General features: G+C 55.2%; 3 protein-coding genes across 8 annotated transcripts in view; 2 read left to right on the top strand and 1 right to left on the bottom strand.

Moving 5' to 3' along the window:
• Window positions 1-7,987, bottom strand: part of MED12 (mediator complex subunit 12) — a 36,218-nt gene extending 28,231 nt beyond the window's left edge. For both annotated transcript variants that reach the window (XM_042040248.1, XM_042040249.1), the window contains exons 1-9: window positions 7,833-7,987; window positions 7,390-7,494; window positions 6,391-6,582; window positions 4,551-4,710; window positions 3,803-3,978; window positions 3,410-3,520; window positions 2,596-2,850; window positions 582-728; window positions 195-294 (exon numbers count right to left, since the gene is read on the bottom strand). In XM_042040248.1, coding sequence (XP_041896182.1) covers window positions 195-294; window positions 582-728; window positions 2,596-2,850; window positions 3,410-3,520; window positions 3,803-3,978; window positions 4,551-4,710; window positions 6,391-6,582; window positions 7,390-7,494; window positions 7,833-7,931 — 1,345 coding nt within the window. In that variant the 5' untranslated portion in view covers window positions 7,932-7,987. The remainder of the gene's footprint in view (window positions 1-194; window positions 295-581; window positions 729-2,595; window positions 2,851-3,409; window positions 3,521-3,802; window positions 3,979-4,550; window positions 4,711-6,390; window positions 6,583-7,389; window positions 7,495-7,832) is intronic.
• Window positions 7,988-8,808: 821 nt separating this feature from the next.
• On the top strand, window positions 8,809-12,791 carry IL2RG (interleukin 2 receptor subunit gamma). Of its 2 annotated transcripts, none has more exons than XM_042040254.1 (8): window positions 8,809-9,214; window positions 10,057-10,147; window positions 10,388-10,605; window positions 10,701-10,843; window positions 10,949-11,111; window positions 11,545-11,653; window positions 11,725-11,809; window positions 11,911-12,791. In XM_042040254.1, the coding sequence occupies exons 1-8, from the start codon at window positions 9,127-9,129 to the stop codon at window positions 12,112-12,114; spliced, it is 1,101 nt and encodes a 366-aa protein (XP_041896188.1). In that variant the 5' UTR covers window positions 8,809-9,126; the 3' UTR covers window positions 12,115-12,791. The 2 variants fall into 2 exon arrangements, with proteins under 2 accessions (XP_041896188.1, XP_041896189.1); XM_042040255.1 differs by having other exon boundaries at window positions 8,811-9,214; window positions 10,388-10,572.
• A 1,346-nt stretch (window positions 12,792-14,137) lies between these two features.
• On the top strand, window positions 14,138-21,570 carry LOC121670284 (sestrin-3-like). Of its 4 annotated transcripts, none has more exons than XM_042040253.1 (9): window positions 14,139-14,322; window positions 17,077-17,280; window positions 17,484-17,666; window positions 17,788-18,024; window positions 18,110-18,221; window positions 18,446-18,564; window positions 18,940-19,130; window positions 19,440-19,584; window positions 20,139-21,570. In XM_042040253.1, exons 1-9 carry the CDS (start codon window positions 14,257-14,259, stop codon window positions 20,226-20,228), a joined length of 1,347 nt encoding a protein of 448 aa, XP_041896187.1. In that variant the 5' UTR covers window positions 14,139-14,256; the 3' UTR covers window positions 20,229-21,570. The 4 variants fall into 4 exon arrangements, with proteins under 4 accessions (XP_041896185.1, XP_041896184.1, XP_041896187.1 ...); XM_042040252.1 differs by having other exon boundaries at window positions 18,428-18,564; XM_042040251.1 differs by having other exon boundaries at window positions 14,138-17,280.
• The last annotated feature ends 1,515 nt before the right edge of the window (window positions 21,571-23,085 follow it).

The following is a 23,085-nucleotide window of genomic DNA, read 5'->3' as shown; positions in this document are numbered from 1 at the left end:
AAACTCCCTCTATAACTGGAGAAATGGATCCTTATAAGATTTTGCACTGGAAAGAAAAAGAGCCATGTCTTACTGCTGACAGTAAATATGAACAGTAGTAAATAGGAAAAAATGAAAAAGAATAGCCAGACAGGGATTTTATCAGAGTAGCACATGGATCAGGGGGAGAGAAACTTTAGCCTACAGCAAGTTACCTGCTGTGGTTTCTTGGCACTTGTCAAATGACCAGCGAACCTCCACAGCCTGGCCACGTTCCTTAATCTGCTGCTCAATTTCACGCAGCTTTGCCCGAACCTAGAAACAATAGACTTGTGTAAACATACAAAAGGATGCCTTAGAAGTCCTGTGAACAAAATTATTAGAAAACAGAGACATTGACAGCAATTCTACTTAAGGTTAGACTTTGCCCATCTTCCAAGGACATGACTGACTGGCTTACAGCAGAATGAGAGCACTTAATTCCTTGGGAGTGAGACAGCACCTCCAGATCTGCTTATCACACAACATGAAAAGAAAATTCTGAAAGAGCTAACAGCTGTAATCCCAAACCACAAGAGCTCCCTTTTCTGAAGGCTGCTTACCTGCTGTGTAAAGGCTGAATTCCCCCCTGGCATGGGCAAGTTGGATGGGGCTATAGGCAGGTGGTCCAATGGAGAGCCAGTCTTTATCCTGCTATCAGTCAAGGAATAATGCCACACAAGGGCACTCGGGCAACACAAAATTATACTCTGCAACAGATAGAAAAGTCGGTATCACTGAGCAAATTAAGGCCAAAACATTAAGTTACATGACTTTCTACAGAACTAACCACTACTTCATCCTATTGCCCAAGCATTCATTATCCTGTATACAACGTATTTACTATTTGGATGGGGTTTTCTTTGTTCTAAGCTCTGAAAGACCCTTTGGATCACGGTCCAATGCTCCAATGCACAATCCAGCCCTCATGGTCCAGAACCAGTGTTTACATTATTGACTTACAACTCTCATCAAGAGTAAAGTCTGAGAAGAACTAGCAGGTAACAGACCCAAACTAATTATACCATACTGTTTGACAACCACAAGTGTGATTATTATAGTAACAATACCATGCTATATGCATTCTCATTCTTTTATGATCTTGTACACTCACATAAACACAGACAAAACATCACTGAACAATTCCTATAATATTCCCCTATACCTTCTGGCTCACAAAGCTGCTTTAGACACTCAAACTAAGGAATCTGCTTATCTTGAGAACATTTCAACAAAGGTTAATTATGTGCACTCTTAGAAATCCAGCTGTTTCCACTGAGACATACTAAAGATCAGACCATCATTAACCAACGTTAACTTTTTAAGCAGGTTGTGCTCAAACTCCAAATCAGCCAAACCTCTGAGGTGTATATGCTCATCTGTTTTCTCTAGAGTAAGCTCCGAAACACAATTTTTACATTAAAGACATGTTTTATCACATAGAAAATAGAAATAAAAACTCTTCAAACTTCAACAGAAAGCAAACAAAGCCAAAGACTTAGTAAGAATGCAAAGGGGTTATTTATAACCCTACATTGCTCTCTAACCCTTGCAGAAGGTCCTTACTTCTAGCCAACTGTACTACAGGAATTTTCTTTATTTCTTTCTCTCTTTCCCTGAGAGCTGGCTGGCTGCTTCTTGATCCTGTCAGGGCTCCTTCATCTCAAGTTTCTCTCTTGAGCAGCAGGTACCCAAGCTTTGTGCTCTCTTCCTCTCCAACTCCTGCTCCATCCTGCACTGGATGGAACCTTCCTGTCTGGAACCTTCTCTGCTTTAACAAGTCTTTTCTTCCCTGGAAGGAACTATCTCCACTCCTTCTGCATGGACCCGCCTGAACTAGTCACTCTCCTCTTGAAGGAGAAAAACACAATCATGAACGAATGCACACACTGAACAGAACTTGCCTATCTTTTCCTGACACAAGGACAGTAAGGACTGAATCCCAGTGTCACAACAGCACCTGTTCTTCAAACATAACATCTATCAATAAGGCTTTGGCAAACTTGCCCTTTTACTGCAATGTAAGGTTTAATCAATCCCACCTAAAAAGAATATGAGTTTAGAGTAGTTTTCAAAGCCTGCTGCCATTCCTAAACCACTAAATTCTTCCATAAAGTGGGAGGGGCTGTTTCTTGTGTGTGCTGTTCAGTTGTGGGGGTTTTTTTCTTTTTCTGTGGGAACTTTTTTCCTGATGCGGGAATGTTTGTTTTTAAGAGTGGCCAAAATTACAAAGCACTTTCATTTCTGGCATAATTTCCTTTCCTGGATGACAACCTGCTATGGACATACACAATGGGAAGTAACCCTTTCTTTCCCATCCCTTCTTTTGTAAAGCTTTCCCAGCCATGCGAGGCACCTGTGAGTAGAGCAAAATGCTCTATTCCAGCCCATTTTTCTTATGCAAGTCAGTCAAGGGCACTGCAACAGCACTGATGTCTAACACAAGCTCTGTAACACATCAGCAAGGATGGTTTGATACTTAGGAAGCTGCTGACTCAGACTGTAACGATTTTTTGGTGATGGCACACAGTGTAAATTGTCCCTGTTGACCCCAGAATCACCATCACTTAAACCTACCTGAAGGATGCAGCTGAGCCCATACACCACTGGCCGGTGCTGGGGGCACAGTAACAAGTCGCTGAAAGGGCTGGGAGGAGGATTCCCTGCAGCTGGCTGAGGGGTGGGAGTTGAAGGAAGAGCATTCCCTGCCTGGGCAGATAGGATGTGTGGTGGGTGCCCACCAGCACCATCCAGCTGCATAGCAAGCCTGCGGGTGCAGAAGTAGGCCAGACGTCTGGACAGGTATGCAGACTGCACAAACTCTCCAGAGTACTGCAGGGAAGATGGAAGGAGGGGAAAACATCCTTGTCACAAGAAACACAAGAAAAAAACCCCGACCTTCTCAAAGCACTGCAGTGTGTGACACTGCCTTGAAGAGGCAGTCCCTTTTTACAGAGAGCTCCTTAGCATCATGGATCACCCCCTGGCTACTAAGCATCAGAAGAACCCTTGAAATGCTCTCTGGCAATGACTTCACATATAAAAATGTACCCACACCCAGCCTTCCCAGAGCTTCAAAGGTGTGCCTAGAATCTGTTGTAACAGAAAGAAAGAAAAAAGCAGTTTCCAGGTACTGGTGCACAATCAGTAGAACTATCACAGCTGTGACACGGGCAAGGATTATCAAGTCCAGTGCAGGAAAAAAGGGTAAAGGAGAATAAAAACCAGAAGAGAGCAGGACTAGAAGGACATCCTTGCAAGAGCTAAGAAGGATGCTCAGAGGGACACTCCTTAGGGTTACTGGTACAAAATAACTCATTAATCACTTAGGCAATAGGAAGGGGACAGCCAAAGCACTCTCCTAAAGCAAGCGGAGTGCCTTTCTTCTCACCCGCAGCAGCAAAGGAAGGAGCATTTTCAGAAATTCATCTTCTCCTGACCGTATCTTCTCAAAGCACTCGAGGACCCATGTCAGGAATTCATGCCGGTCCAGCATGCCATCCTGCACACAGATAAAAGCAGACCAAATGGACAGAAGTTGAAGTAACCTCCACTTAGATAAGGCAGAGCAGCAGCAGCAGCTTGCTTTCCAACAGTGGAAATAACTCTGGAAGTTTTCACAGTTCTGTGCTACCCCTGTCCTATTACTGAGTTCAAAACTGCGTATAGTTCTAGTGGTCTATTCACAGAAAGATGGTATTTTGCAGAAATAAATCCTTTGGCATCCACTCCTCTCACCCTCCTCTGCTATGCACCCACCCAGCAGTCTCTGCCAGTCCCTCACCTGGAACATGAACATAGCCAGTTTCTCATTGTAGTCCCACTGCTTCAAAGCCTGTTCCACCTCTTGGGGCATTGGTCCTGATGGTGAACCACAGCCTTGCCCTGGCAACTGTCTGTAGAACTCTGCAATTTTCTGCAGCTGCTCTGACAGGTACTTGGTGATGATCTGCGTCCATTCTGGAGAAAACAGGTTAGCAGTGAGCACTGTGGCAACCAGGAGCAGGAAAGAACCAGGATGGTGCATAAGTGGAAATCCAAAGAAATGAGAACACAGCCAGGGAACTCTCCTAGACCACAGCAATCTGGAGCAGGCCAGGATGCAAAGGATGTAGGATCTAGTAATGCTTAATGAAACTGGAAACACAGACAGGGAGCAACATACCAAAATTCTCTGGGAAATACACACACTCACTTGGAAAGCAGCTAATCAGTCATCACTAAATTGAAAATTTACAGTCTTTGTATGGTAAAAAAAAAATAGGTTAGGCAGCAAAGGAGCTCAGTAGAACTTAACAGGGAGAAAGAAAAGTAAGGCTCCCAGAAAGTATTTATGGCCACTAAGATTTAATTTTCAGTATACTCTCACAGGTGGGCCTGTTGTTCAGACAGTTACGCATGTCAGAACCCAAGGATTTATCAGCAGGAAACAAGTTTGTATGGATTTCCAGGCTACCTCTTACTAATCAAGAGCAGGCTAAGAAGGAAACATCTGTGATGGACAAACCCAGTGCTTCACACAAAGTGCTTACCAATGAAGGGATCAATGACATGACGCTTTTTCACCTTCGTTTCCGTGATGGCAGCATAATAGGCACAAGTCATTTTGATAAGCCACGCTGCTCTCATTACTGGAACAGTGTATTTTGCCAAATAACCAAAGACTTCTTCCTTCTTGCTAAAGATGGGCACCTGTAACAGAATTGAGAGGGAGAACTGAACCAAGCACTTAGAAGAGGAACTGAAGCAGCTAAAGTAGCTATACCTGCTGTAGGTGTGGAGAATGTCAAAAGTGAACAGAGCAACACAGCACCTCTACTTCAAAAAACCTGCTGCCAAAATTCACCCGTGGTCAGAAAGCAACAGTACCAGAGCTGCATTTCAGTATAAACAGAAACAAAACAAAGTGAAAGAAGACAGAAAATGTAATTACATCACTCTAAATCCACACCCTGAATCCTGCAAACATCTTGGAGGTTATCCTCCAGAGAGCACATAAAGAACTATGAAAGATACAGACTAAGCACTGAGTCAGTAACGAAGTATCTGACATAAAAAGTGAAGACAAGATGTTTCATTTTGTATACAAAACGAGTGGTTACAGAAGTCTCAGAATATCATGAATACCTAACAGAAGACTGTGAGAAACAGAGAACTGAGTACCATAGTAGGAAGGAATTTACTAGCCCAAGATTCAAAATTCAAGAAACAACATAGGAGGAAATCATCAGACTGCAGGACTATAAACCAGGAAGCAATAACACATTGAAGGAAAAGGTACAGCTGTGGGGCTCATTTCCACACAATACTCTGGAGAGCAAAAGTATGTGTGTTTTCACAGAGGAATGAAAAAAAATTCACAAAAACAGGCCCATTTGGCAGGTATCTTCAAATCCCTGAACTACTGACAGTTCATTGACCTGTTATGTTTCCTACATTCTTCCCAATTGAGGCCAATTTCCAAGTGGCCTCAAAGTCAGACCACTTGGCTACTGACAGTCGCTCTTCCACATCTATGTCCATGAAAATTGATGCAGCTCATTGCAAAAAAATAGGGGAAAACCCTGAAAGGTTCAAGCCTTCACCATGACCTCAGGAAACTGACAGCGCAAAGAAGGACTAAGTTTATAAAGAATCAGATTCTGGGAAAATCTGATTACTTTATTTTCCCCCCCAGGAGTGACTCAGACCATTTCGCAACTGGAAGTTGTTTTTCCACAATGCACACCAGATTCCCGAGTACCTTGTTTGTAGGCCTCCCCTGAGAGAGAGTTATCTCCCTTGCTATCAGGCCTGATAAAATGCCAGAGTAAGACCCTTCTTTCATATCCTACAGAATTCACAGCTATAAGGAAAATACCTACCCCTAGACTCCAGGGCATAAAAATACTGTAGGCCTGGCCAAGACCAAGTGTTAGCACACATACTCTCCTGTGCCAAAAAGCAGGAACACCTCACTGAAACAGAAGTCTGGGAAGTCATTTAGGTGATTATTTTCAGTAATTCTCACTATGACTTTTGAGGACTTGAAAAACCCTCCACAACAGAAATGTCCTAATCTAAACAACAGACCAAATGCAACAGTGGCAGCTCTTCTGAAAAACAAAGGAACTTTAAAATAAATCAGTCATGTCGTACAAGCCAGAAGGCAAAGCTGAACACACCTCCAAAGAATAGACAAGAGACGAGTTCTCTAAGTGTGGATGACTACAGTCAGGGCACTACAAATCCTACATCCACTCTTCAAGCTGAAAGCTTCCCAAGATGTATAGATAAGAAACTTCTCCAAACAGTAAAAACCTTCAGAAAACCTCCAGAAACAGACACAGATTAAACTCTCTGCCCTGCCAGGCTGCCTCTCCTGTAACATACCTTCTTAGCAAGATGAGTGAGGGGCTTAGTTCCAGCCAGATCTGTGAACCAGTTGTTTATGGCACTCTGAGAACGTGCTGTCACCAGCCAAAAGTTATCCTTCTGATTGACCTGGGGTTTCCGTCTCCCTGTGTCAGGCAGGGTGTTGCACCGCAGCTTTTCTGCAATAATACTGCTAAAATTTGAGCTGATCTGGAGGAGAAGAAAAAAAAAGGATTAATTAAATTTCAAAGGTCAAGACCTGTTCAGTGTACTTAAAGTCTCATTTACCTTTCCTACTAGAAGTCTCACCAGTATCAACTTTTGAAACACAAAGCACTGCCAATAACTCCTTGTTGTACTTGCAAAGATGAATGCTTTTAGATAACTCATACAATAACCAAGCAGGGACTCAAGCTGAGATGGACGCAACTCTTTACAAATACTTGTCAAACCAGACAGAAGGCTCCTCAGACAGAAGTCAGCCAAAGAAAACAAATATACTGTGCTTACTGATTGCCTTCCAACCCAGGTCATTACTAGTTGTTTTGTCAGGAAGTCAACATCTTGATTTCAGACACTGGAAAAATGGAGTTGAAGCCTATTGTATAACACCCATTTTAAAACTTCCAGATGTTTCAAGAAATCGTACTTTTCTTTTACCATGGCCATCATGTAACCAAACCAATAAGAAGCTTCCCTCTCCTAGTATGATAGCCCTCTTCCTTAATTGCAGAATATAAGGAGTCCTAGATGCTGGCTTAACGAAGGCTGCAGACACAGACCTGACCCTAAAACGCACTCAGCAAGAGAAGAACCTCCTCTCTCAGAGGTGGGACACAGCTCTAAACGAATGCAGAACTTGGATTCTATAGAAACAGAGGGTCAAGTCTTAAAAACACCCATAAAAAAGGGAAAGATCTAGTTCTCGACACAGGGAAAGAACGAGACCCAGGACTGTCCAGGATCCAGGAGCCTGCCCTGCCAAACCTGCCCCTCGACTGTCGGGACGCCTCTCACCTTCGCCGGGTTGAAATTGACATTTTTGGCACTGCCGTGCTCGTCCCCAGAGACCGCCGGCTGGTTATTGAAGCCTTGCTTGACATTCAGCGCAGTCAGCTCATCCTGCGGGGGAAGGACGGTCAGCAGGGCCCGGCACGGCCCCTCCGCGCCCACCGCCGCAGCCTCTGTCCCCGCCGCGGGGGCTGAAGGAGGCGAGGCCCGGCTGCTCCCCCGACCTCCCCCAGCCGCCGCTGCCAGGCACCGCCCAGGGCAGCGCTGGGACACCGCGACCGCGACTCCCCCGGCCCGGCCAGCGCCCCTCAACCTCGGGGGACCCGGCGGGACGGGGCTCCCTAGCCCAGCTCCCGACCCCCGCGCCGCTAACCCGGCGCTTCCTCAGCTCCGATCCCGGCACGGCGGTCTTGCACCCCGGGTCCCCCCAACACGCCCGGCCCCCGCACCTCCTTCTGCTTGGGGTCCTGCGGGTACACGTCGGGCGGGCCGAGGCGCGGGCGCTTCAGCGGGCGGTGCTCGTAGCTGAGGACGCCGAAGGCCGCCATGGCGGGGCGGCCGGGCCACAACAAGGGCCGCCGGGGCCGCCCGCGCCTGCGCGCTGCGCGCTGCGCCGGGGCAGCTGGGCGCCGCCGAAGCCGGTCCGAAGGAGAACGGAGAGTCCCGAGAGTTGCCGGAGAGGCCCGAGTGTTGCCGAAGAGTGCCGAAAATTAACGGAGACACCCGAGCACTGCTGAGGCTGGACCGAGGAAAGACGAAGAGCACCGAGCGCAGCCGGAGATATCCGAGAATGGACGGAGAGACCCGAGCGTCCCCGAAGCAGGGACGAGGGAGGACAAAAAGACCTGAGCGCCGCAGGAGAGTCCCGAGCAGTGCCGAGAGGGCCCGAGCCCACGCCGAGCGAAGACGGAAAGTGTCGAAGAGGGACGGGGCAGCCCGAAGGGCGCGCGCGCGACCCCCGGCGGAAGCACCGCGCCAGTGGCGTGTCCTGTCAGGGTCACGTGACACACCCGCCACTACAGTCGCCCCCAGCCCCGGCTGGCCCCCCGGCCCCGACACCGGGGCACCCCCGGGACCCCGGCCACCAACACCCCCGGTGCGGCCATCACCGCACCGACACCATTCCCCGCGGACACCGGCCGTACTGTCACACACACACAGCCCCGCTGCGACTCTTTCCCTGTAGCCGCTCCCTCCAACTGCCTCAGTGCCTCCCAGTGATGCTCTCAGGGATCCAGGCGGGCTGGGCGTTGGGATCCCCATCCCAGCCATGCTCCTGGGGCAGCCCAGTGGCGGTGATCCCTACAGCACGGCAGTGTGAGCCATGGGAACACGACAGGATGAACTGGGGGGGTCCAAAAGGTGTGAGGCGTGGGACCTGAGCAGGAAGGGTGATGCAGTCCCGGTGGGATGAGCCATGGGGTGCCAGTGGGATGAGCTGTGGGGTCCCAGTGGGTTAGCTGTGGGATCCCAGTGGGATGAGCCATGGAATCCCACTGGGATGAGCCATGGGGTCCCAGTGGGATGAGCTGTGGGATCCCAGTGGGATGAGCCACGGGGCCCCACTGGGATGAGCCACGGGGCCCCACTGGAGCGAGCTGTGGTCCCCGTAAGGTGGCCCATGGGGCAGCACGTAGGGTGGGCCCCTGGTTCAGGCAGTGCTGTGGGGCAGGAAGCAGTGTGGTGCGGAAGCCAGCAGCCCTGCGTGAGGCTGTTCGCACGCGTCCCTGCTCAGGCCCCCTCATGGCGGTTCCTGGCACCTTCCTCGTGCCTCTCCTCCTTCTCCTCTGTGGGCCAGGTCCCTATCCTGCTGCTGCCCAAAGCCATCCAGGTAAGGCGGCACATGGGAAGGCCACGGGCCCCTTCTGCGGGTGGGGGCTGGGGGATGGAGCTCCCCAGTGATGGCGGGCGAGGAGGACAGGATGTGAGGCTGCGTGGGCTGGCGCACTGTTGTGGCACACACCAGGGACCCTGCAACCCCCCGATGTGCCCCAGGACCTGCGGCACCTATATGGGCCCTCGCAGTGGGGCTGCCAGGAGGGTCAGACTGTACCAGGGAGCCCTACTGGGGGGTGTCCTTGCTGCCACTGAAGTGCTGGAGCATTTCTGACCCCACCAGCCCCCTGGCTACTAGTCCTGCAGCAGTCCTGCCCCATCACTACTGGCAGATCCTCTTGGTCCGTGCTCTGTGTGGGTGCTGGCCAGCATCGTCAGTGGATTTGCTCCAGCTGCCTTTTCCTTCCTGGTCACCTCGGTACTGCTGCACACAGGAAGGGGATGGGAGACAGAGGCTTCTCTTTCCAGCTGGCACTCTCATTCCAGCATCTGTTTTCTGAGAAAAAACCCACTCCTTGGCTGGCTGTCAGTAAAACAACAGCTTTCTGTGGAAATGCAGCCCCTCTGTATCCCTGGACCTCCTGGGCTGGCTGGAAGATGTCCTCCATCTCCATGTGTGGAAACAGCCCTTTGCTCCGTTGTGTTACATTACAACCCGGGAAAGCTCGGCTGGGGCTTTCTCCTGCAGTGCTGGCTGATGACTTTGTTTGGTTCCTGTGGAGGGAGGCTCATAGGGATATGCAGGGACCTGGCGTGTGCCATGTGTCTCCGGTGCACCCCTGGGCCCTGGCACAGCCACCCACCACTACAATGCCCAGCAGTGTCTGTTGCTTGCAGGGGTGGAGTGTGTCCTCTTCAACGAGGAGTACATGACCTGCAAGTGGGGGACCAGAGAGACACTCAGCGTCAACTACTCCCTCTACTACCGGTAGGTGCCTCTGCCCCATGGCCAGTCCTACAGGAGGATGTCCAGTGGTGGGTCCTTGCACAGGGGGGCTACTGCCAGCATTGCTGGTCCTGGCATCAGGCTGCTCCTCCACCCTGAGCCCAGGGTGGGGCTGGCTCTGTCTCCAGGGCAAGCAGGATGGGATGTGCTGGGGAGAGGGGTCCCAGTGAGGGCTGGGGCATGCAAGGCTTTGGGGAGTCCTGGTAACCTACTGTGACACAGGTACAAGAACGCATCTGACAAGGTGGAGTGCAAGCATTACCTGCAGGACCATGGTGTCAGGGTCGGCTGCTACTTCAAGCGGAACGAGCTCATCCAGTTCCAGTCTTTCCATGTTTTCATCAATGCCAGCATTGACGGCAAGACCCTGGAGATCCCCAGCAAGCGCATGTTGCTGCAGGACCTGGGTACAGAGGGAACCCCCTCTCCTCTGCAGAGCTGTGCGTCCTCAGAGCTGCCCTATCAGCTCCCAGCTGGTGGCAGGGCCACTGGTGCATGGGGCCAGCCTTCACTGGGTGTCACCTGTCCCTCGCAGTGAAACCAGAGGCGCCCGTCAACCTGACCATCCGCAACATGAGCAACAATCAGCTGCAGCTGACCTGGGCCACCCCGTACCCCAAAGCCAGGTGCCTGGAGCATGCTGTCAAGTACAAGAGCAACAAGGACACCAGCTGGACGGTGAGAGCCCTGGGCACAGCACTCTTGTGGCTGTGCCTGGGGGTGACCTGTGCACCAGCCTCCAAGGTGGTCCCAGCCAGCAGCATGTGGCTCATGTCTCTGCAGGAGCTCTCGGTGAATGGAGATGTCTTCTCCTTGCCCAGCGTGGACTATGAGAAGTACTACACCTTCTACGTGCGCAGCAAGATCAACAAATACTGTGGCAGCACCCAGTTCTGGAGTGAGTGGAGCGCTCCTGTCTTCTGGGGCAGCAAGTCCACCAGCAAGGGTATGTTCTGAGGGCTGCAGTGGGATAGGATGGACTGGAGCATGGCAGGGCTCAGCAGGCGAGGGATGGCCAAGCAAGTAGAGAATGGCCTGAGGCAGCAGCTCAGGTGCAAGACCCATCCGGGCATGTGGGGTGCAGGCAGCAGCATCCTTTGTACTTCTGGAAGCAAAACACACCCCACCAGTGGGACCTGCTGACTTTTGCCAGGGGCTTCTTAGCACTGGATGGCATGGCTGAGCCAGGACAGGGTCACCAGCTAGTTATGGTGATAGGATGGCAGGGGTTGGGGACAGGCCCCTTGTCCTTCCTCTGTTCCCAGCTGAGCCCTGCCGTGAGCAATGCCGTGGCCACCCACGAAGGGCCGCCTGCAGGCCCACCCCACTGCTGTGGGGCTGTGCTGTCTAGGGGTCAGTGTCACCCTGGCTTTTTCCAGGCACAGTGGAGGAACAGCTGCACTGGTTCAAGATCCACACCATCTTGGTCCCCATTGCCTCCTGCCTGCTCCTGCTGGTCCTTGTCATCCTCCTGATGCGCATAGAAAGGTGAGTGTGGGGAGCTGATTGGGGGCAGCAGCACTGGGACTCTTCCCCTCTGACACACCTCTCCTGCACAGGGTATGGGTCATCCTGATGCCCCGAATTCCCAACCCCAGCAAGAATTTTGATGAGCTGTTCATCACCCACAACGGCAACTTCCAGGTAAGGTGGTGCAAACAGCCCTGCCCTGGGTTCACCCCTGCTGTGTGGGGGTGGGGCTGGGCTGTGTGGCAGCTCCTCTCACCCTGCTCTGCTCCCTGGAGGAATGGGCTGGAGTCCCCAAAGATGTCGTGGAGAGCTTCAAGCCCAACTACAGTGAGAACATCTGCTATGTGACTGAGCTGCCACCCAAGGACAGCCACGAGCCCCTCTGGGACAGCAGCAACCACGCACCACCTCCAATGCCTGGGCCCCCAGCCGCCCCCAGCGAGCACAGCCCCTACCAGAAGAGCTACAGGAGAGTGTGACACACTCCTGCAGCCCTGCACCCGCCCTGCTCCACAGCTTTGCTGCCCAAACCTTACCGCTCCACAAGCCCTGCTCCCCGCTCCTGCCATGCCTCTGCCAAATGCCCTGCATCGCCAGTCTTGCTTCCTGCCAAGTCCCCTTCCCTGCTCCAAGGTGCCCACAAGCACACCCAGGGATGTGTCCTGCTGAATGGGCAGCTGCAGCTGAGCAGACGGGGGCCACTGGCCAACTGATGGGGACAGATGGGATAAGGAGTCCCAGGGAGGCAAAGTGTGGAAAAATAATGGAAGATAGGCAAGGAAGATTGCAAACATGCTCAAGTGCCTTGCAGCTGATGTAGAAAAACACATATAACATACTCATCGTTGTTTAGTTTTGTGTGCTCAGTAAGTAGAACTCCTGTGTTTAGATAACACAGGCCTGTGATAGACTTAGTGGCACCTTATTTAACATGCTTGAAATTCCTGCCCTGCTGTGGGAAAGATCAAATCACAGTGGTAAACCACAGCTGCACAATTCCTTGATAAACAAGCAAAAACAGCAGGTTCGGTGATCCTCTAGGGTGGAACAAGATCCACAGTGCCTGCATCCCTGCTTGTGTGCCTCTGCCTGGGTGCTGCTTGGGGGATCCTCCAGTTGGTGAGGTAATAAAAATAAATTTCCTCTTTGCCTTTCATCCATGGTTTTGTGGTTGTTCCTGTGTCCTGCCTGTGCTGGCTCAGACAGCAAGCCACTGTGTCATCCTGGCAGTTCCCCCAAGGCCTCGCTGCTCCTTCGCCTGTGTCCCCAGTTCCCAGTGGCAATAAAGCTCTGCCCACCAGGGGTTTGCCCAGGCTAGTCCTGCAGGGTCTGGGGAAAGTACCAGTGGAGCCCCAGCTCCTGAACACCTCTGACCTCTCACACATGGTGAGGCAGGGGCCAGCCCCACTGTCCCAGGCTCACAGAGGCAGCATGTTCATCAATCAACATCAAGCACATGGATGAGTCCCCTCCTGGCTGTCTCACAGGGCTCCCTGTGCACTGGGGCCATGTGCTATGACCTCGCTGGGCAGTGGGCTCTGCTCTGGGCTCTTCAACCACTTCTAGAGCCACCTGCAGCCCCAAGCCACTGCTGCTGTCCCTGCAGATGACCAGACCTTTCTGGGCAACACTGACTGCAGCACTCTGCAGCTGCTTTTACAGAATCCCAGATTCAATTATGTTGGAGAAGACATTGGAGATCATTGAGTCCAACCTCTGTCTGAACACCACGTCAAACAGACCATGGCACTGAGTGACACCTCCAGTCTTTCCTTAAACACCTCCAGGGACAGTGACTCCACCACCTACCTAGACAGTCTAATCCAATGTCTAATCACCCTTTCCAGGAAGAAATTCCTCCTCATGTCCAACCTCAACCTCCCCTGGCAGAGGGACAAAAGACCACACCCTCCCATCCTATCGCTGCTTGCTTGGGAGAAGAGTCGGACCCTCAGCCGGGCCCTGAGACAGCCTGGCCCTCGGACAGCTGGACCGTGAGAAAGCTGGGCCCTCGGACAGCCGGGTGCTGGCACAGCCGGGCGCTGGCACAGCCAGACCCTGAGACAGCCGGGCCCTGGCACAGCCTGGCCCTGGCACAGCTGGGCCCTGAGACAGCCTGGCCCTGGCACAGCCGGGCCCTGGCACAGCCAGATCCTGAGACAGCCGGGCCCTCGGACAGCAGGGCCCTTAGCACAGCCTGGCCCTCGGACAGCCGGGCCCTAGGACAGTCCCTGAGACAGCCTGGCCCTGGCACAGCCGGGCCCTGGCACGGCCGAGCGCAGGCACAGCCGGGCTCAGGACGCGGATCCCCGGCCCGGCTCCCCTCAGCGTCCCGCGGTACGCGGGAGGGGCGGCAGCGCCCCCCAGCGGCGGGGGCACGCCAGGCCCCGCCCCTGCCCGGGGTGGGCGGGGCCTCCTTGCCTGACACCGGTAACGTTCCAGCCCTGCCCACGTGGGACGGCGGCGGCCGCCCCCTGGCGGCGGCGATTGGCGCAGGCGGGCCCGCCCCCCGTGCCTGCCGCGGTGCCGGCTCTGCGCTGCCGGCGGCCGCACCGGGCGGGGGCACCGGCACCGGGCACCGGGACTGCGCTCGGCTTCGCACGGCACGGCACGGGCTCACCATGATCGTGTGTCCCCAGAGCGTGGAGCACCCCCGAGGAAGCCGATGCCAACGGCTACCGGGGCAGGTAGGACCCGCCCCGCCGCCACCACCGGAGCCCGTATCGGAGCACCGGGCTTCGCCCTGCTCGCCGCCACCGGGCCGGCACGGCTGCGGCACCAGCAGGCCGGGACATTCCCGCTGCCCGCTGGCGGTGCGCGGGGCCGCCGAGGCTGCGCTCTGACGATGCCGCGCCCGGTGGCTTGGTCTTGGTCCTGGTCCTGCTCCCGGTGCTGGTGCCGGTGCCGGTGCGGCGGCGACGTCCCCGTCCCCTTTGTGCGGGATGCGGGAGGCGCCGTGGCTCCATCACTGCCAATCAAACTTGTTTTTCTCTCTCCGCCTGCACTGCCCGCGCCGCTCACCGGGGGCGCTGCCGCCGCCGCCGCCCGCACAATGGGGCCCCGGGTACCGGCCCCGGGTACCGGCCGCCGGCACCGCCGTAGGGGCCCCTGCCGCGGGCACTCGTACTTCCCCCCTCCTCTCGAAAAGCCGGGCACAGGGGCCGGGCGAGAGGTGCCGCCGCGGCACCGTCTCCAGCGAGCGTTACCGGAGGAGCCACCGGTACCGACGGAGCAGCGGTCTCGCCGGGCGAAGGGATGGAGCCCCGGCCGGGCGGGGAGCGCGGCGGGGTCCGCCGGCCCCTCTCCCGCGCATCCCGGCGCTGTTCGGGCTCCTTCAGCCTCCTGCTTTCTTTATGTGCTCACGGCTGCCGGCCGGGAGCACCGGGGCACCGTTTTCCCGGCGGCTCCGCCGGGCGGGGAGGGGGCGAGGTTGGTGGTGGGTACGCAGTCGAGGTGCCTGTTAGAGTTCAGGGGGCTCGGACACACTAGAATTCTCCCGGGGAGGGAGGCGGTGCTCCCACAGCCCGGGAGTGCGAGTGGATGCAGGGGAGGAGGAGAAGGGCTGTGGCCGAGGAGGGTGAGGAAGGTGGCACTGGGGGCAATGCGAGAGGATGGGGAGGCAGAACTGAGGGAATGTGGCAGGTGGTGCCGGTAGGAGACATCCTGGGCTGAGCGGGTGCTTTTGGGAGTGGGCAGGATAGCCTGGTCAGGGGCTGAGAGCCAAGAAGGTGGCTGTTCTGCACCTTCATCCCCCCCCTTCCTTAATCCTCTCCTTCCAAGACATACCTGCCTGGTTTCTGCCTGGTTGCTTGCTCCATCATCACCTGGACAAGCAGAGTGAGGAGCGCTGGCAGCACCCCAGGGTGAGCCATGGGCTGGTTGCACAGCTCCTTACTGGGGACCACCTTTCCCTGGAGGGAGCGGAAGGGCCCCTGGCTCCTCCACCTCAGCCCACCAGGAGGAGAATACCAGTGGCTGTAGCCCTTTGGGTGTCCTCAGGGCACCTCATTTCCCCAGGCAGAGGGACTTTGTAGGGGGCTTTTGCAGATCACTTCTGTCTTTCATCTTCTCCGGTGGAACAGAGAAGCTGGTGCTTTTCATCTCTTTCCATTTTAATTTGAGTTTCGGGGTTTTGTGGACCTCTTTTACCAGAGGAAGTGAAGAAGACACTCCAAATGTCATCGAGTAAATCTCTTGACACCCGAGCGATGGTGTTTCCACCAGAAGTGCAGGACTGTGGAAAGTAGCCAGAGCTGCTTCCTGCACTGGCTGTGTGGGTGAATCTGCTCTGTGCTGCCACACAGCTCATCCCTGCTCTGTCTCCCCCTCACCCTGGGGTGTTCTGCCATGCATCCTGTGGCTTTAGTGGTTTGCAGAAGTGCTCCTGGTTTTCTGCTATGCCACCATTGTTGCCATGCTCCAGTCACCAGCCTTTGGGTGACTGCACTGGAGAGACAGGTGGAAGGAACAACATAGTGGTGTCAGCAGGGCCAGAATTTCCCAGGAGAGATTTCAGTTCAAGCCTGGGAGAAGAGATGCATCCTTTGTACCCAAGGATGCTGCCTGTGCTCCCACATGTGAGCAGGAGCTGTGACTTTCTGTGTGACAAGGGTTAGCACCTGCTCTACCCATACCTTGGGGTGGGCAAGCTGCAGGTGCAGACCCTGCTGTTGGGTGGGAATTGTAGCAACATGGTTGTTGGAGCACAGCAGCTGCCTGGGCACCTTTCCAACATCCCTGCCCTCTGTTCCCACCACCCTCTTGGGAGGGGCTGGAGCTGTGCTCGACTGGGGCCCTGGTGCAAGGCTGGGGTGGGCATTGCTGGGGGTGTGTGGGCCCCTCTTGCTGAGTTGCCCATCTGTGTTTTCTCCGGTGGGTACACCCAGTAACAGCTGTGCCCTGTGCTGCAGGACCGACTCCCATGCTGTCTGCAACATGTGGGGAGCTCTTCTGTGTGCTCCTGATCACAGGAGGTACCAGGAAGGTACCAGGACATGGTTTGCCTCTTGGCTTGCCAGGAAAGGAGCCTGGGAGCCCCTCTGCTCTCTCCACAGCTCTCTCCCATCTTGGTACCGGGCAGGAGGGCTTCATGCTGGCGGTAAGGCAGATGGGCTGCTCCATTCTGGAAAGTATTTTGTGTCGTGCTTCTCCTGATCCGGCCTTGCACCACTACAAGAAACATCATTCCTAGTTTGCCCTTTGCTTCCTCTCACCACGCAATGCCTTCTCCCAGACAGAGACCAACCTGTGTGTCTTGCTACCTGTCCTCCCGCTACCTGTGGCACTTAGCAGTGCTCTGCCTAATAGCCAAGACTACCCCTGTAGCAGCACCAAGCTGGAAGAGGGGATCTCTGCCCCTTGCAGAGCCCAGGCTTGGCTGGGGCGTTCTGCTGCAGCAGGGGCTGTTCCGGGGAGAGCTAAGCAGAGCATGTGTCTTGCAGGTAGTGAAGATGTCCAGCAGCGACCCTGACTGCCCCCAGTTCCTCTTTGTGAAGGTGCTGGCGAGCCGGGGGCGGCTGGAGGCGGTGACCCAGCAGATGGGCTACCACCCACAGTACCTCGACAGCTTCCTCAAGACGCAGCACTACCTGATGCACATGGATGGCCCACTGCCCTTTGACTGCCGGCACTACATCGCCATCATGGTGAGCCCTGCTGGGAGCTGCCAGAGGGGACAGGGGGCTTTCCTCAGCCCTGTGAGGCTCTCCTCAACCTCCAACAGCCAGCCTATGCCCCAGGCTTCTCATCAGGGGCCAAAATCATGATGTCCTGGAGGCTGAGTGAGAGGTGGGCGTGGATGCCTGTCCTTCTGGGGCAGTGCATGGATGCTGATGTGCTGCTCTTGCAGGCAGCCGCCCGGCACCAGTGCCGGTACCTGGTGAACCTGCATGTGCTGCAGTTCCTGCGGGCAGGGGGTGACCCCCAGTGGCTGCGCGGCCTCGAATTCATCCCCCCCAAACTCCGCAACCTCAACGAGATCAACAAGATCCTGGCACACCGGCCATGGCTCATCACCAAGGAGCACATCGAGGTACTGGGAAGGGCTATCAGCCAGGGACCAGGATGGCAGTGGGGACAGCAGCATCCACAGGGGCTGCCAGCACCCTGCCCACCTGCCTGTGTCACATTGCTGGTCTGTCCGTGTTCTGCAGAAGCTGCTGAAGATCAGTGAGTGGAGCTGGTCGCTGGCGGAGCTGGTGCATGCTGTCGTCCTCCTGGCACACTGCCATGCGCTCGCCAGCTTTGTCTTCGGCTGTGGCTGTGAGCAGGATGAGGGGCTGGGCGGCCCAGGCTCGCTGAAGCCATTGTCACTTGGGAACCAGTGCTTCTGTGAGGCCACTGCTGGTAACAGCTGCAGCCAGGAGCTGCTGCGCATCAACCGCAAGCGGGTGAGTCCCCCGAGGGTGGGTCTGCAGGGGATGGGGGTGTGTCGCTGGGACCACTGCCCTCACCCCCAAGCCTGTGTCTGTGCAGTCCCTGGACTCCTGCATGGAGCTGGATTCCCTCCGGGAACGCATGCAGCGGATCCATGTGGAGACTGAGGGCAGGGACGAGATGAGGCTGCTGCAGCAGGACCGAGAGGAAGGTGAGGGGCAGAGAGCAGAGGGTGTGCAGGGTGGGAGTTCATATGGCACACCTGGGTGTTTGTTGCTCCTCCATGCCTTACGTTTTCCATGATGTGTGGTTCAGAGGGCCTCATGGAATGCATGCCGGGGCACAGCAAGGGCTGGCTTTTGATGCCTGATGTGGCTGGGAACAGGGCAGCTGAGCACTGCTCTGACCCGTCTGCAGGGCTCTCCCCTTTTGCAGATACTGATGGGGAAGTCACCGGTGCTACCAACCTTGCATGCTACATGCAGGACCCTGACTTTGGCTACCAGGACTTTGCCCGGCGTGACGAGGATCAGACGCAGGTATTCAGAGTCCAGGTAAGGCTCCGGCTCTCTTGGTGGGCAGTGGCCCAAGCTGCTGCCTCTCCACTCCACTCCTCTCCTCTCTCTTCCTCATGGGCAGTAAACAGTTGCAGAGTTGCCCATGCAGACTGTTCCTGCCCCACTAGGGTTGGGAAGAGGGAGGTGACTTCTGTCCCCAAGGGTTGATGATTTTTTTCACGTGGCCCTCATGGAGGCAAGGGTCAAAATCATTTAAAAGCTGCCTGATAAGGGATGCTGTGGTTTGGGCAAAGCCACCCCCAGAGCATATTCACTGAATTCTGCTGCTTCTTGAGTCACCAGCCCTTCTTCCTGGGAACATGCTCCAAGCTCCTTTTTGCTATTGCAAAATGCTCTTCCTGTGCTCAACAGGATTACTCCTGGGAAGACCATGGCTTCTCACTGGTCAACCGGCTCTACTCTGACATTGGGCATCTCCTGGATGAGAAGTTTAGGATGGTGGATGGTCTGCAAAGCAGTGCCATGGCCAAGCGGCAGGGCTGTGAACCCTCTGTTTTCAAGCGGGGCATCTGGAACTACATCCACTGCATGTTTGGCATTAGGTAGGGAAGCCAACCTCATGGTCCAGGGGAGAAAACTGAGCTGACCCAGGTGGGAGGGAGGGTAGGGGGGCATTCGGTCTGTCATGCAGATGAGCATGGAGAAGGGACAGAGGTGAATCACCTGCCTGGATGTTGGGACAGGCAGGGAAGAAATACTGAGCTGCTCTGGCCAGGGCAGGGGAGCTTTGGGGACAGGGTTTCAGTGCCTGGTGGCTGTTGCCATGTGTCCCCCTGCCCTGTGGCTATGCCATGCCCCAGGCAGACCACAGGCAAGGTGCTGGCTGTGACTCGCCCCTGTGCTTCCCACAGGTACGATGATTATGACTATGCAGAAGTGAATCAGCTCCTGGAGCGAATGCTCAAAGTTTACATTAAAACTGTAACCTGCTACCCAGAGAAGACAAACTCAGAAATGTTTGACAGGTTCTGGAAGCAGTTCAAGCACAGTGAAAAGGTGGGATAGCTGGCCCCTGGCTCTGACTGGCTGCGGTGGAGCTGGGAGTGGGCAGGGGCTGCAATCTGGGGTGCTTTGGGGGGTGTATGGGAGATCTTTGAGCCACCAAACCAGTCTGAGGCAGGTGAAGTGGAATGGAAACTGGCTCTTTGTAAGGAGTTGGGCTTAGTGTGACATGGGGCTGCCCACTGTGATGAGCCCAAGGGGCACCAGCAGCACAGGCATCTCCAAGGTCATTACCCCAGTGGTGAGTGCTTACTGGTGAACCCTCTGTCGAGCTGTAACTCACAGGAGTGGCTGCTGTGGGTGTCAGGGACTCTGCTGCTGCCAGCCTGGAATGCTGGTGCCAAGTATGCAGGGGACTCCCTGGCACGCAGCTCTGGGAAGCAGCCACAGCCTACAGGACTGGGAGGAGAAGGAAAGGGGAGCTGCCTGAGCTGGAAAAATTGGTGGCATTTTGATGACAAAAGACTCAGTTGCCCAGGTGGACAGTTGCTTGCACCGCTGAGCACAGCACACTTCAGCTGCCTGAGCCTCTCTTGTTGTTCCCCCAGGTGCACGTGAACCTGCTGATCCTGGAAGCCCGGATGCAGGCAGAGCTGCTGTACGCGTTGCAGGCCATCACCCAGTACATGATCTCCTAGATGGTGGGAGCTGCGCTGCGGCAGGGCCGGGCAGCCTCCTCTCTCCCTGAACTCGTGCGGGACCTGTCATGCTGGGACCGACAGCGAGGGATTTCTTGATTTAGTTTACTTGACTGTCTTGTTCCTTTTTGTTGGTTCCCCCCCCCCCCCGCCTTGTGGGGGTCACTGAGTGGCCCTGTTACGTGCAATTACCAAACTGTGAGGCAAGTCCGTGCTGCTGAGATGCTGGAGACTTGAACATGTCCAAGGAGGACTGCCAAAAACGTGGGGGGAGAGGGAAGTGGGAGGGGATTGGGGCCAGATTAGAGGGATGCTCCTTGCCTGGGTGCTGTGGGAGTCTCAGTGGTGCAGGGAGGGCAGAGGGGAGAACTGGCTTCCTTCCCTGTGCTGCAGTGGCTGCTCTGCTTGCAAAGCCACCCTTGGGCACCTGTCCTCGTCGCGGTGGTGTCTCATTTGGGAACAGTGCAGGCAGCTTGTGGGTGTGTTGCAATGTTCTGAGTTGCAGGGTTAGGCAGCAAGAAACACTGGCTCCTAGCAAGGGCCATTCCCCAGTCCAGGACAGCAAGGGGATGCACTTGCTGCCTACGTGTCATGTCCTTTAGGTCTACGTGCCAAACCCTTCTGGGATGGACAAGAGATGACCCAGCGAACTCCAAACTGTGAAGCTCTTGCTGGCAGAGCATCCTCATGCTTTGCTTTCTCCGACAGCGGGGTGAGAAGGTCTTTGACAGTGTGCAGGCACTGGAGGTTTCTGCAGGGGATTTTGGCAGTCCTAAGCCCCTCCTCTGCTTCCCATCAGCAGAGGGGCAGGAGGAACAAGGGAGGCTTGTTAATGTGTTTGAGTTAATGTGGTTTGTATCTTCTTACCACCATGAGAGGGCTGAGGTCCTGTGCCCAGTCACTTGCTTAACAGCATGGTGGAGGAGCCTGTGGTCAGCACAGGTAAGCTACAGGAAGCTTCTCCTTGAATGTGGGTTGGGGGCACTGCTGGGACTGCCCCATTTCAACAGAGGCAGCCTGTCCACCAGCCGTGCCCTCTGCCTGGGGGGCAGAAACTGCACCATCATTCCCCCCATCTCCCTGGGCTGCTCCCTGCCTGTGCCACAACCCCTGGCTGGAGAGGTACAAGGGCACCAGCACAGGCTCCAGAGAGCAGCCACAAAAGTGGAATGAAGCCACCCGTTGTAAGTGGGAGCCTGAAGCAAGGGCAGCTGTCGAGTCAGCCAGCACACACTGCTTCAGTCGACCTGTTTACTGCGTAAATGTACGGGGAGAAAACCTTGTGTATGGAAGCTACAGAAAAAGCCTATTTTTGCTATAAATATATTATGTTTGACATGGATGTGTGCTTTATTTCTGCCAGATGGTGGGAGTGGGATCCAAACTTGTGTGGCTGCTCTGAAGACAGGACAGCAATGCCTGGCACACCACAGCTCTGAGATGGCCCAAGTGCCAGGAAACCCATTCTCAGCCACATTGGGGTCATGCACTGACAGCTCTGGTCCATGGCCAGCTGGCTACACCTATCCTGTTCAGCTCAGCTATGTCCTCCTCCTCTTGCTCAGATGAGCAACTGCTGCAGCACTGTGTTTGACAGGAAAAGAGGGAAGTTTTTCAAGGGGCTGTGGTGCTCCAGTAAGGAGGAGTGGAGTGTGCCAAAGGAAGGAGCAGGTTAGTACCTGGTCACAGGTGGTCAAGGTGTGGGTGCTGCTTCTGCCGCTGAGGAAGAAGCATTTTGCTCACACTCCTAAACAGCTGCTCATTGAGCAAATCCAGGAACCAGGACCAACTCTTTCCTGATCCATGCTGCTGCTGCTTTCCCTCTGCTGGGGCTAGGCCAGCTTGTACTGGGCCAAGCTGGTGCCTGGGCAGTAAAATGCCAGGACAGCTGGTGCTGGGCAGTACCAGCTGAGTCAGTACTGGTGCTGGAACAGTGGCACCAGTGCAAGGACGATTGGTGCTGGGACAGCTGCCACCAGGCTTGGCTAGACAGTGCTGGGACTGACACTGCTACACTATCATTTAGTCCCAGCGAGGGCTGGGCAGGGATCAGGCAGCTGGGTGTACTGCTCGCTGTCAGGGGCTAGCACTGGTTAACCACAGCAGCCTCGCCGCCTGCCAGCCAGCTTGCCAGTCTCCCTGCTGTCCCTGCAACAGCAGCTCTGTCCCCTGCAGGGCTGGGATGAGCCACAGCAGCCAGTTCCCCACAGGGCTCACCGCTCCCAAAACCGGCAGCGTGCCTGCAGCGCTGGGCAGCCCAGGGCGGGCTCCCACAGCCTGCTGCCAGCAGCAGCATCCTCACCTCCCACTGCCACCCAGTGCTGGCCAGGAAAGGGACAAGGCAGTGACAGCACAGCTCGGGCTGGGGGTGAGGGGCTGCCTGTCCCAGGTGATGCGACACTGGCTCCCTTTTACCTCATCTCTACATCTGCACTAAGGGCTGGCCTTGCAGGGACTGGGGCAGCAGCCACACACTCTAGCTCACAGACAAACACCAGCCACACCAGTAAGATGAAGGGCTCCGTGCTCTGTCAACCCCGACTAGAAGCAAGTAGAGCTGCTGGCAAGGCCAGGAGAGACTGCAGGCAGTCACACACGCATGCAACAAGTCTGGCAACTTCAACGCCTGGGTCCCTGTCCTGGTGCCCCTTGCATCCTTCATGTGCTTGGGCCAGGATATTCTTCCCTATTGCTCTGTGGCTGGAAGAACTGACAGAACACAGGGTACCTCACCTTTGCAAGAACCTTCCAGGCTATCCTGCACGTGGGAGCTGGAATACTGTGACTGTACCGGGGATTACCGAGGAGAGGATGCAGGCACACGCCCAGAGCAGTAACTGAGTTTCTTGCAATGCCT

This window comes from Corvus kubaryi, unplaced genomic scaffold, assembly GCF_017639235.1.
Source record: "Corvus kubaryi isolate FWS band 111438036 unplaced genomic scaffold, C.kubaryi_AGA036_p1.0 37395, whole genome shotgun sequence".
Taxonomy (NCBI): domain Eukaryota; kingdom Metazoa; phylum Chordata; class Aves; order Passeriformes; family Corvidae; genus Corvus; species Corvus kubaryi.
This window is presented reverse-complemented; position numbering and strand designations above follow the sequence as displayed.

Bases quoted from the DNA above. Each gene is read 5' to 3' on its own strand.
- IL2RG (XM_042040254.1), top strand. From the start codon at position 9,127: ATGGCGGTTCCTGGCACCTTCCTCGTGCCTCTCCTCCTTCTCCTCTGT. The intron at 10,606-10,700 runs GTGCGTCCTCAG...TGTCCCTCGCAG, and splicing joins CCCCTCTCCTCTGCAGAGCT to TGAAACCAGAGGCGCCCGTC. The intron at 10,844-10,948 runs GTGAGAGCCCTG...ATGTCTCTGCAG, and splicing joins ACAAGGACACCAGCTGGACG to GAGCTCTCGGTGAATGGAGA.
- LOC121670284 (XM_042040250.1), top strand. From the start codon at position 16,855: ATGCCTTCTCCCAGACAGAGACCAACCTGTGTGTCTTGCTACCTGTCC. The intron at 18,025-18,109 runs GTGAGTCCCCCG...GTGTCTGTGCAG, and splicing joins TGCGCATCAACCGCAAGCGG to TCCCTGGACTCCTGCATGGA. The intron at 19,131-19,439 runs GTAGGGAAGCCA...TGCTTCCCACAG, and splicing joins CACTGCATGTTTGGCATTAG to GTACGATGATTATGACTATG.